General features: G+C 41.9%; 1 protein-coding gene across 1 annotated transcript in view; it reads left to right on the top strand.

The window, feature by feature from the left end:
- SPMIP7 (sperm microtubule inner protein 7) overlaps positions 1-13,624 on the top strand; it is an 87,433-nt gene that overhangs the window by 65,699 nt on the left and 8,110 nt on the right. Inside the window, exons 6-7 of the mRNA XM_023589478.3 lie at positions 1,648-1,689; positions 3,251-3,358. Coding sequence (XP_023445246.2) covers positions 1,648-1,689; positions 3,251-3,358 — 150 coding nt within the window. The remainder of the gene's footprint in view (positions 1-1,647; positions 1,690-3,250; positions 3,359-13,624) is intronic.

The following is a 13,624-nucleotide window of genomic DNA, read 5'->3' as shown; positions in this document are numbered from 1 at the left end:
TTCTGGAGCCTGCTTCTGTACAACTGTGCTCCCAGGAGTACACACACACACACACACATACACAAATCTGTGGGAATGTTTATAGGAGATTTATTCATAGTCACCCAAACCTAGAAACAACCGAGGTGCCCTTCAACAGGTGAATGTTTAAACACCGTAGCGCCTTCATGCAATGGAACACTGTTCAGCACGGGAAAGGAGCCATGCAAGAGAAAACAGCACGGATGACTCTGAAATGCATTTTGCCAAATGACATAAGCAGGGTCAGCCCCCATGAGCTGAATACTGTGTTCTTGCATTTATAGGACATTCTGGCAAAGACAAGACTATAGGGCCAGAAAATAGATCCGTGCTCTCCAGGGCCTGCGGGAGCGGGGCCAGGTTGACTGCAGTGGGCCCTTGTAAGGGAATATTCAGGGTGGTGGGCTGTTCTTCATTGTCACCGTCGTGGTGGAGATCCCAGTCTCCCGTTGTGAAAACCCACAGCACTATACATCCCAAAGAATAAATTTACTGAATGCAAAGTAAAAAAAAAAAAAAATCTACCCAGGATGCTGGGGGAACCTAGAATGGGATGCAGATTGTGACATATAAATCTGGGTTACAGATACATGACCTAACTACACTTACATGAGGAGTTGATCTCCGCAAATTTGGAAACATTATGTAGATTGGGTACAACAAGGCTAAAGACAAAAGGAACTGTATAGAAGCATCATCCTGCAGTTGGTAGATTTGTTTCTTAGAGGGACACAGATCAGCAATTTCGAAACAACTTATTTGTATACTAGCATTGTTTTGTAGATACTGGGAGTCAGGTTTCTTCTTCTAAGGGGAAAAGTCCAGAATGAACCCTGCGGTACTGATTAGAGTAGGAGATATCCTATGAACTCATGTTCAAGGTCATATATATACATACAGATGAATAGATCCAGAAATATAGATATGTACATATACGTGGGTTCAGATACAAGCAGTTATTCCCAGCTCTGTCCACTAAAAGGGCCTGGAGTAAGTGACACCCCAGCAGCCGCAAACAAACCTAGCACCCAGATGTTGGCTTTCAAACACCGTTTTCCCAAAAAAAAAGCAACAGGGAACCTCAAAGAGATGGCTGCTTCTTGGGCTGGAGCAGGGAAAAAAACGAGAGGAACGTGAGCATCTTGCAGCGCCAGAAACAGCGGTAGTCTTAAGTTAATTCCTCTGTGCCCTATTGCCTTGTCTCTGCAGTGGAGGATTACACTAGATGGTCAGTGAGATCCACTCCAATACTAAAATCCCATGTGCCTAAGAAAATGAGGGATTCAGCAGTGCCTAGCAGAGCACGTCTAATCATTAAGGAGGAATGCAGCAAAAATGAGTCCAAGAGGGAAGGTTTCCAGACAGCCAGCCCAGAAGGGGCAGTCAACACAGGGACAGTTGTCCAGGATGACAGGGTCAATCTATTGTCTTTGTGATATTCATCACTTTAAAAAAAACTACACCTTTAAATGATTTTTGTTTAAAACCCCAAACTTTTGGAAGACAATTTCTATGAGATATTTCTGAAGACTTTAAAAATTTTCATTAGAAAATATTGTAATAATCTGATATTTATTAAATTCATATCAATAACACAGTCACCTATATTTTTTTCTTTTTCCTAAGTGTGAGTCCAAGTTCTAGAAGTAAATACATTCCTCTCTACACGTAAGTGATGTATCTTAATGTTTTTTAAAAATCCTAGATTTGCATCTAAATTGTGGTTGTGTTCAATTCACTTATTTTGTAATATACTTTTTAACACAACTTCTGCTTCCACAGATTTCTAATTTTTTCCTTGCACAGCACCTGTTTAATGCCAGGAATTTCATCAAAGTTATGTTAAAGATTTTGGTAAAAGAAAGAAAAGAGGAGGGGCATTTTTCTATCTTCCTAAGTTGGTTGTTTTATGAAATAACTTGGAAACTAGTACTATTGGGCGTTGGCAACCAATGCACTTAGTGTGGAAGGACTGATGTACTCACTGATGCTGAAGTACAGTGCCTATAGCATCTTATTTTTCTGTATTTAAATCTAACTTCCATGGGGGACAAAGGTCTGCATTGCCACTAGTCTAGGGTCTTTGCCTCTGCTTTAGACAGAATAGCATTGGGACAAAGTAGATCCCAGAGAACGAGGAAGGCTGTAGACCTGTAGTCCAGCTCAGCCCCCCATCTCCCGGGGATCCCTGGCTCTGGCAGGCTACCTGGGTCTCTAACTTGCTCCAGTGTCTCCCAGTCTCCATGGAGTTGTTGTCCCGGTGTGCTGGGAAACACAAAGCAGCTCTTTGTTTGGCAGAAACACAAGATAGTTGTTCCTTTCATTTGGCCCAGACTTAAGAACACCAGAGCCTGGCACCTCTGACTCTAGAGAAGAGAAACTCACCTTTCTAGATGTTATTTTATTTTTGAGATACTAGGGCTGGGATGTAAACCTGGGTCCTTGTAAGTGGGAAGCCGGTGCTCAACCACTAAGCCTCATTGGCACATCTGGGTTAGATATTGTCCTTTGTTTGCTTGTTGTTTGTTTTCTTTTGTTTTGTGTTTAGGAGGCACTGGAAACTGATCCTGGGACCTCCTGTGTGGGAAGCAGGGGCTCAACCACTTGAGCCATAGCTGCTCCCTAGATTTTATTTTTATTTTTTTATTTTTTTATTTATTTATTTTTTTAAAAGATTTATTTATTTATTTTTAATCCCCACCCCCCCTGGTTGTCTGTTCTCTGTGTCTATTTGCTGCGTCTTGTTTCTTTGTCCCCTTCTGTTGTCGTCAGCAGCACGGGAAGTGTGGGCGGCGCCATTCCTGGGCAGGCTGCACTTTCCTTCGCGCTGGGCGGCTCTCCTTACGGGGCGCACTCCTTGCGCGTGGGGCTCCCCTACCCGGGGGACACCCCTGCGTGGCACGCACTCCTTGCGCTCATCAGCACTGCGCATGGGCCAACTCCACACGGGTCAGGGAGGCCCGGGGTTTGAACCGCAGGCCTCCCATGTGGTAGACGGAAGCCCTAACCACTGGGCCAAGTCCGTTTCCCTAGATTTTATTTTTAAAGGCAAATTGTTTCATCAGTCATCCTCATCTGGGAGAATGGTTTCTGTTTGTATTTTGAGCTTTCAATCTATTTTGACAAAAAAAAAATTCCATTGGAAGTTAGAAAACCAATAGAAACACATGTATTTCTGCTACTTTTCTTATAAAGGAACATCCATCTTTTCCTCCCTCCCCTGCCGCAGCGGTCACGTGGAGTCCACAGACGCCGAGGACGCTGACAACCCCTTTGGTGACATCGCTTCTCTAGGCAAGCCTCGGGCTTCTAAACTTCTTTATACACACACAAGTCGGTAAGTGGCATTCAGAATTAGCTCCTTTATTTTTTATTACTAAGGATGAATCATGGTGATTGATGTCATTATAAATGAAGGAACTTTTTTAAAAAAATCCTGTTATTGAGTGGCGCTTAAGAAGATACCTGTCACCTTTAAAAAAGGCGATGACAGTTTTGGAGACTGCCTCATCATGGCCTTGGGCAAGTCAGTTCTCAATTAATTCCTGTTCCTTCATCTGAAAACCCGGAGGAAAAGGCCACCATGCGGGGTGACTGTGTTTGTAAAGCACCTGGGACACAGGTGATGAATACCTGATAGTGATTAAAATGGGTGAAACTAGGCCCTTTCCCCAAAACAAGGTTGTGAGCTCTTCAGTGCTATAGGTTTCTTTCCAGCACACGATCTGGTTGGATAGCAAGCTCAGATGGTCCAGCAACCTGGGAAGAGCATTTGCGGTCAGAGGCTAGGAGAGGTGAGAGGACAGTGAGATAGATGGGCACTAGGAACCTTTGCTGGAGGAAGGTGCCGTAAAGCCCATGCTTCGATATTTAGATGCATCACAACAATGTTCATATACATGTTTTAAACTTTGTTTTTACCAGTGGGAATACTGAGGGCAAGAGGTCAAGCCACTTCTTGAGGATTCACAAGACAGACTTAAGTCCTGTCCTCTTTTCATTAGACCACTGAGCTGCCAAATGTCAGGAACAATACCTTTCATTTCTCTACTGATAGACAATGCTTGCGGAAGACTTCATGCAAGGTCCTAGAACTACCATGCTATGGACAAGCTGTGGATTAACAGAACAATCATGCATAGAGTACAGGGTTCCCATATACCACTCCACCAGCAACCCCTTGTGCTGGTTTGTACATATTTTATAATTGATGGTAGCACTTTTTAAATAATCATACTATTTTTTAAACATTAGTTACCTTTGTTACAGTTTATGAAAGATTATTAAAATAGTGCTATTAACTATCATCCATGGTTTATTTTAGGTGAATTTTTCCCACATGCCACCTATTATTACCACCTTGTTTTAGTATGGTACATTTGTTATAATTGATGAAAGAACATTCTTATGCTTGTACTATTAATTATAGTTCATCATATATAATAGGGTTCACTGTGTTATATAGTCCACAGTTTAATCTGTTAAGTTTTATTCTACTAACATACATAACCTAAAGTTTTCCCTTTCAACCACATTCACCTATTAATTCGGTGCTGTTCATTACACTCACAATAATGTTCTACAATTACCACCATCCATTTCCAAACCTTTACAGTCAACCTAAATAGAAATTCTGTACAAATTAAGTATCAACTCCTCATTCTCTAACCCCAATCTATCCCCTGGTAACCTATATTCTGTATTCTAATGCTATGAATTTACTTATTTTAATTAGTTCTTTTTGGTGAGATCACACAACATTTGTCCTTTCCTATCCGGCTTATTTCATGCAACAAGATGTCCTCAGGGCTCAGCCATGTTGTCACATGTATCAGTACTTCATTCCTTTTTCCGGTTGAATAATATTCCATCAAATATATATACCAGGGAAGTGGACTGGGCCCAATGGATAGGGTGTCCACCTACCATATGGGAGGTCCGTGGTTCAAACCCCGGGCCTCCTTGACCCATGTGGAGCTAGTCCACATGCAGTGCTGATGCGCGCAAGGAGTGCCGTTCCACGCAGGGGTGTCCCCCGCATAGGGGAGCCCCACACACAAGGAGTGCACCCCGTAAGGAGAGCTGCCCAGCGCGAAAGAAAGTGCAGCCTGCCCAGGAAAGGTGCCACACACACGGAGAGCTGACACAGCAAGATGATGCAACAAAAAAAGAAACACAGATTCCCAGTGCCACTGATAAGGATAGAAGCGGTCACAGAAGAACACTCAGTGAATGGACACAGAGAGCAGACAACCTGGGGGGGGGGTGGGGAAGGGGAGAGAAGTAAATTTAAAAAATAAATTAATCTTTTAAAATATACACACACACACACCACATTTTGTTTATCCATTCATCAGTTTTTGGACACTTAGGGTGCTTCCATATTTCGGCAATTGTTAAAAATGCCATTATGAACATCAGGGTGCAAATGTCTGTTCGAGTCCCTGCTTTCAGTTCTTCTGGGTATAGACCTAGTAGCAGGGTTGCCGGGTCATATGGTAACTCTATACTTAGCTTCTTAAGGAACTGCCAAACTGTCTTCCACAGCAGTTGCACCATTTTACATGCCCATCAGTAAGGAATGAGTGTTCCTGTTTCTCCGTATCCTCCCCAAAACTTGTAGCTTTTTGTTTTTTAATAGTGACCATTCCAGTGGGTGCAAAATGATATCTCATTGTGGTGTGGATGTGTATTTTCCTAAGAGTTAGTGATTTTGAGCATCTTTTCAGTGCTTTACAGCCATTTTTATTTCCTCTTTGGAGAAATGTCTATCCCAGTCTTTTGCCCATTTTTAAACTGGGTTGTCTTTTCTATTGTTGAATTGTAAGATTTTTTAATATATTCTGGATATTAAACCCTTATCAGATATGTGGTTTCCAGGGGGTCCTCTTTCATTCTTTTGCATATGGATATCTTATTTTCCAAGCACCGTTTGTTAAAGAGACTATTGCTTCCCAATTGATTGGCTCTGTTGGCCTCAGAGAATGATTTAGGCAATGTTCTCTCCTCTTCGATTTTTTAGATAAATTTGAGCAGTATTAATTTTAATTCTTCTTGGAATGATTGGTAGAATTCACCTGTGAAGTCATCTGGTCTTGGGCTTCTCTTTGTGGGGAGGTTTTTGGTGGCTGTATTAAGATAGGATTTTAATGTTAATTAATTTCTATTTTTTGAAACGGCATTTGTGCCCATTAGACCAACTAATTCACTTCATGTTTCTTGCCCTCTGTCAGATATATTCTGGTTTGTTAATTGCAATTCTATTCCTACAATAATTTTGAAGTTTTTCTGTATTATCTTAACTATCTAATTCTTTTGACTATTTGGCCAAACAATAAAACATATTCCAAAAATAACTGGTTTAGAAATCACTTATGTAACCCATCTCAATAAAGAATTTAAAATGACTAATTCAATCCTCCCCCCCCCAAATATGTATATATTGAGTTCCTAAAATATTCTAGGTAATGTGCTTAGAATGAAAGTAAAAAAGGGAAAGAGATTGCCATCAAATAACTTAAAAACTTGATGGGTAGATTAGCTATGTAAACAAATAATTCTAATATATAGCAGGATGAAACAAATCCCATAAAAAGGCCTGAAGTGTGGGGCAGGGAGAAATTGCTTTCACCCAGAAGACTTGAAGGCTGTGGCATGCTGACCTGAGGAAGGGGTCTGTTGATCCGATTCTTCCATAAATTCTGCAAGGAAGTTACTATTATTAAATATAATAATCCTAAAAATATAAGGAAGGATATTGGGATTAAAAATTTTTAAATGTTGTGTAGTCCAACAATTTAATAACATTTCATCTTTCCAACTTGTATTTGAATTTTGAGATATTTGATGAGACATTCTTGGGAAAGAATCAAATGTATTCTCCGGGGTCATCCTTCAAAGAGAGTAGAGAGCAGTCAGGCAGCACTTTAAAAACTGATGTGAAAATTCCAGTTAGGCAGGAAACATTTGTACATAGGCTACTCTATATCATTTAGCTGTTGATTTCTGTTTTTAAGGATGTGAATGCAGTTATGAGAGGATGATACATCCTCTCATAACATGAGCTGAACACAATTGAAAACATTTGCTAAGCTTATCTGGTTCGGCCACTAGAGGGCCTCTAAGGTTGCAAAATTTCTTCCTTTGCTCCATTTTCAAGCTTCAACAGAATCTCAACCTTTTAACAGGACCTGTTTTTCCATTGTGATTGTGAAATGTTGGTGGATACAAAAACATATAGGTTATATGTACTATACAGAATAAAGTAACAGGTAAAGGGCCTTTTCCCCATATCTTTTAGATGCCTACATGCCGCTCCCAATCTCAGCCCCCTGCTCCAAGCCTGAAGTCAGCACGTCACACTCTGCACACATCCTTCCCTTGCTTTGCTTTCTACTTTTGCCACATACGTGACTCCCTAAAGGAAATGTTGTCGTCTCCACTACACCACACTGGGCAAGGAGCAGAACAGGCAATATGTCATTCGTGTGAGGTTCACAGCCCCGAACTCAACAACGCCTTAACTTTGTGCCCAGCAGGCATAGACCACCAGCCTGTTCAGAAGCAAATATCTCTTCCTTTATTTTCTCATTGTAAACTTTCTTAAAGGTACATGTCTTTACGACATTATCTTTCAAGTCTTCCTCACGATCGATGTTTCTTAATCAGGCTGCGCAAGCCAGGCCTGCACCCCTTCCACGGAAACCGCATTTCAGGTAAGTGCTGAGGTCACGATTGTTGAGTTCAAGTGATTCCAAATGTTGGAAATCACCAATTTTCCTGACAATGAAAATTTTTCAATTTTTCTCTCATTAATCAGTTTCAGTTTCTGGTCACCAAATCTTCTGACCTGTCCAGTGGTTTTTATATTGGCGATGATTATACCATTATTTTAAAAACTTCTTTGGTTTGTTTATTGTAGAATGGAGTCTGATCATTACTTTTAAAAGTAGCTAACAATTAATAACTATAATAAAAATATAACCAAACACATGGAAACGTTGCCACCATAATCATCTGGAGACTTCTGTCATATGTATTCTGAGTCCTGCTAGTGTATATTTATATAGCTACAATCATCCTGCATATAACATTTTTACCACCCTAACATTGCAATACAGTGGTGGGTACATATTACTATGTACTCATCATAATTTTTATTTGAGTGTATAATTAACTAGTTTGTTTAGGTTACATATATAAACTGTTTCCAGTTTTTGTTACAATAAATAATCCTCTGGAGCACTCTTACAGGTTTCTTTTTCCTGATTTGGAATTATTTACTTAAGAGAGAGTCTCAGAAATGCATTATGGGGTCAAAATGTATAAATGTTCTGATGAATATTGACAAATTATTTTCTGAAAGTATTGCATCAATTTCTAAGTGGAATCAGTGTTTCTCCTCAGTGTTTATGATTACCTCCCATACTATCACTGAAGCTCAATAACAAATACATTCACTGTGAAAATAATTCCAATATTTTTAAAGTATTAAAAGAAAGATAACTCCTCCATTTTAAATCCCATTTTGGAAAGTTTGATGTATTCTTTTAGGCATGTCCCCCATGCTTGTAGGAATGTTTGCAATATATATGTATGTAGGCATATATTGTTGTATTTGTATACTCTTGTATCGCACATGTGAGAGCAATCGAAATATGCACTGTACATTTTTCCCTGGCACTACAGGGCTACTTAAATCTTTGTCATGGCTGCATGTTATTCTGTTGCATGGCTACATCATAGTTTAGATAGGCCAACTCCTTACTAAAATGTTTTTCCCTATTGTAAATAATATGTCAATAAACAACCCCTACATATACCTTTCCACAGGTATGCATATATTTCTGGAGAATAAATTCCTAAAATGGAATTGTTACATAAATTTTCTCATTAAAATTAAAATTATTTTTTAATTTGATAGGCAATGCCCAGTTATTAAAAGGCATTTAGAGTTAAGGAACTCAAAATATTAATGCAGTGTCCAGTGTAGTCCCTAAATTCTAACTTGAGACTGGTTTAGGAATTAGGAGAACCCCAAATATCCATGAGGTTCAAGAGGAATTATGAAGGTCAGGATAGTTAAATCGTGTTTCCATTCCTTCAACAAATATGTGCTTAGTATGGGTTGGGTTGAAGTACTGTTCAGAATTATATATATATATATATAAAATATATACTCTAATTTATATATATATATATAAATGAAACACAGTCACCCCCGCTTATGGTCTGTGTTGAAGAAAAATTAAGGTAAATTTGGCATAGGAATCCCCATTTTTTCCAAATGTGACTTCTATGCCCTCTTTAATAAAAAAGCCATTTTCTTCGCAGGAGTTTGTCATGAAAGTGTTAAAGAGAAGTTTGTTTCAGTAATGATTTTATAGTTCCACATACTTTCAAAATGCTTGGAATTCATCAGGCATCAGTATAAGACCCCTAACCGGTGACTTGCACATAACAGCAAATCTGTGGCAAGTCAGAACTGAAATCCTTCCTCCTGGTGCTCGACCTTTCCTAAGAAGGGAGATGGCTGCTGAAAGTGCTTTGGCTTGTCCCGTCGGCTCTAGAAAGTTGGCGCTATCTGGGACCCTAGACACATGCATTTCATCTAGTCCAGCCCCCTTAGCTTACCAACGAGGACACTGAGGCTTGGAGCGGGAGAGCCTCGTGCCCCAGGACAGAGCAGATGGAAGCAGGCGCTGCTCCCAAACCCAGGGCTTTGCCAGGCCGCCTCTGCCTGCCTTTCTTTCCCTCTGCAAAGGAGACAGTTTCTTCCACTCTACCACCTTCCCCTAGGGTGCAATCCTTTCCTCTCAGGACTGCACACCGTTTCATGTTTACTGTCCTCTGGCCTTAATGACTTCTGTGAGGAAGCCTTGGCAAGGAATGAGTCATGGGTCCAGAAGGGACCCCCGGGCAGGGCCCTGGAAGGGGCTGCGGTGGAAAGAGGGGGTTCTGCCTGCCAGCCACTAGGCTTTGTAGCACCTTTTTTTTTTTTTAAATTTTACCGCAATGCAGGTTAAGAATAATGCTATAAATAGTAGTTCCTTACATTAGCTCCACACTTCTGCCTTTTCAGAATACTTTCACATCTACTTTCTCATTTGTTTTTCAAAATAGGGTGATGAGGCCAGAGGTGCGGGAAGAGGTTCTATCCCCATTTTACAGATGAGGAGTCTGAGGCCAGGAGCAAACGACGGAAAGAGCCCAAGATCACGCCTTTTAGAAAGGGACAGGCCTCCTGAGCCCTGGGCAGACTCCTGCCCTGGAGCCACATCCAGCGAGCCTTTTGTCTTTGGCGAGTAACTGGTGCCCTGGACTTGAGCCTCTTGGTATTATAAAGGCTTGGAGTTGTCTGACGCTCAGGTCTTCTTCCAAAAGTAGGAGCTGAAGATTCTAGTCATCAGAACAAAGGGGTAGAAAAGGTAACCCCTGGGTTATAATGAAAACAATGGCTCCGGAACCATCCTTGGGGCCAGCGCATGTCATTACAGTCAGAGAAATCCAGTCCAGGGACCAGAGGTCACTGGGAGACAAGTCTCCCTCGCACTTCTCACTGAACAGTAGAGCAAGTTCAGAACGCAGCACACTTCCTTCCCCTGCAGCTTCTCCCGTGCTCAGAGCTCTCTGGAGGACTGCTTTCACGTCCGTCCTCTGGGCCCGATTCTGATTCTGCCCAAGGACCAAGCTTTCCTTGACCCTGCCACCTCTTTGTTCCCCTCTAGCTTGTGTCCCGGCCGGCCACCCGCCCTCCCACCCCTGCCATTCCTTCTCAGCATGGATTTCGGCACTCCCTGTGCGTCAGGCACTTTTGCTACTTGACATCCACCCGACCCCCACCCCCAGAGCCCTGCAAAGGGGCCACAATCGCCCTGACCACTAGCCAATAATGGATAAGGAAACTGAGGCTGGGACGACACAGAGTCCACGTCTCAGATCCCGGCAGGTGAAAGGCAGCACAGAGCAAACCCGGGCCGCTCTCACCGCACAGGCTCTCTTTGCATAAAATCCATCTCCTGCTCCACCCCACCCTTTCCTTTGCCCCACCTGGGGTCTTTCAACCTCCAGATTTGCCGTTTAAAAATTTACACACAGAATGTGAAAGTTCAGGAACCGGGCTTGATTTGGACCTAGAGGTAGACTTGACACAGGCAGTTCTCAATAAAAGGTGGTCAGACCGATTTGAACTTGCACTCCCAGCCACGCAAAGACAGCCCGAGAAAGGCGGGGACTCTGAACTGGGAGGACGCTCCTGTTAGGCTAGAAGAGTGTGTGAGAGTGCCAGGGGGTTTCCCAGCAGTGCAAATGGCCCTTTCAAGGTAAGGGCATCAACGCTGGGTCTGCTGAAGGCAGCGGGGCGTGGATCCTACCTCCGGGCCAGTTCTAGCACTCACAAGCTCCGTTGGCTGTGGGCTTGCTGTTTAGACTTCCCCTGCCTCATCTCACTCACCTATAAAAGAGGGATGATAAGGGGCTCCACCACCCACAGTACTTTTGAGAATTAAATAAATCAATCCATGCAAAGCACTTAGAAGGATGCTCGGAGTAGAGCATACTCTCAGTATGTACTAGTCACATCTGCAAGATAGAGAAATTGTGTGGATAACTAAATTCTGATCCACATATACACTACCTAGATTTGCCATTTTGCACGCTTTTTCCCCATGTTTTCTTTATTTTCTACTTAGCTTTTAATTATATACCTTCTTTTCACTACCTTTTTCTAAGTGAACTGTTAAATGTCTTTATTTTCTGAAATTAGTTTATAATCTATTATGCTTTATTGCAAGAAATCAAATAATTGTAAACTTAGGCAATAAGCTATTCAAATTTACCCACTAGAGAACAAAAGACATAGTTATTTGGGACTAGAGCTTCAAAAGAATGTCTTCCAAGGACTGTGGTGGAGGACAGATGCAGATGAAGGTTTCTCTGCTTTTAAGTGGTTCCCTTTCTCTGCTTTCCTCAAATGGGGACGTGCTAGAGCCTTTTAACATTTAACTAATCTGGAAATTCACTTCAAAGCTTGTACTCGTCAGTATTTTTTTTTTCCAGAAGGTACCATAGATCGAACCTGGGATCTTGTACCTGGGAAGCAGCTGCTCAAACCACTGAGCTACACCTGTTCCCCTTCAGTATTTTGTTTCCTCCCTCTAAAAATTAATATCAAGTAGCAGCAGCAGGTCTGGATTGTCCATCTGAGAGTATTTTCTTTTTGATATATGGTTGATGTGTTGCAGTTAAGATGGCAACAGTCCTCTTGTGATGTCTCTGAACAAGTGTTAAATGGGATAGATTTAAAAGCAGCTTAGGCGAGATAGTTTTCAAATATTTGGCAGTTTATTATGCAACTGAATTAATTTTTCCAGCCTGTGCAGTTAATTTTTAGTCCAGTCCACTGCTTCATTGTGTCTTATTGCTAGACAAGACCACTGTAATAAAATATAATAAAATGTAATACATTACAACACAACACAACAGCATAACGTAATACCATTTGACATCAACAACCTAGATGGCCCAGAGGCCCAGAGCTGTAGGCTGCTTTATATCAAGCCCTTCACGTGATGAACAAATGGCGTGTGTGTCCATCTCCCCGAATTGTTAACTGCTCTAATGGCTGGTGATGGTTTTAGAGGCATTTTGATTCTGCAGGTGTTTTGGGGGCAGTGGAAAAAACTTCCCACAGAGATGAAGGGAATTTCCTCTGCAACATGCATGGAAGCCTTAATGAATGTTTGGGGGAGAGATGTATATAGTAGTAATTTTGCTCCGCTTGTTACTTCTCTAACTGACAGCTACATTTCTTCAAGAAAATCCCAGGCAAACGTGAAGGCCACTGCCTAGAACGTGGCAGTGTTGCCTCACTCACCCAGGTCCCACCAGCAGCTTGAAAATAGAAGTTTCCAAACTTCACCTCACTTAGAATCATCTGGAGAGCTTTTGAAAATCCCAGTTGATTCACAGGTGGCACACCCCATTACCAACGAAATCAGTATCTAGGGTGAGGGTTGGGTCAGGCATGCAATTCCAGGGTGGAGCAACATTTGGAAACCACCAGCTGAACATCTTTACAGCACCTCGATTAACTGCATTCTCCCGTACACAACCCCTGCTCTGTCCATTTCTTATGTCCTTAAAGCCTTGAATTTCAACTCAAATTAGCTGAGCACCTAAAAAGCGCTACCAGTTTGCTGGCTGCTTCTGCCTTCACCCCTGAGCTGATGTCAGATCTTCAACCTGCAGTCCTCTGAGTCCAGGCTCCTCTTCTGAGCTGGCTCCCAGGGCGTGGGCTTCCTCCCCTGTGCTTTACTATTTACCGAGTCTCACAAAAGACATTAATTTGTACCATTTTATTCTGGCATGGTCCTTGGCGTAAATTCCCTTCAGTGTATCAGTGTCGGGATAGCCCCAAAATTATTGCCTCCATACCAATAAGATCACCTACAGAGTCATAGGGTTATGCAATTGGAAGAGGCATATGAAGCCTATTAGAGCCAATCCCTTCCTGATATCTATATATGCGGTTTTTTCCTCTTACCTGCTGATACCAACACATAGGCAACGCAAGGAAGGGCTACAAGAGACTGCAACTTCAGTG

This window comes from Dasypus novemcinctus, chromosome 5 (genome assembly GCF_030445035.2).
Source record: "Dasypus novemcinctus isolate mDasNov1 chromosome 5, mDasNov1.1.hap2, whole genome shotgun sequence".
Taxonomy (NCBI): Eukaryota; Metazoa; Chordata; class Mammalia; order Cingulata; family Dasypodidae; genus Dasypus; species Dasypus novemcinctus.
The sequence above is the reverse complement of the archived record's forward strand: the minus strand, read 5'-3'. Positions and strand labels throughout refer to the sequence as shown.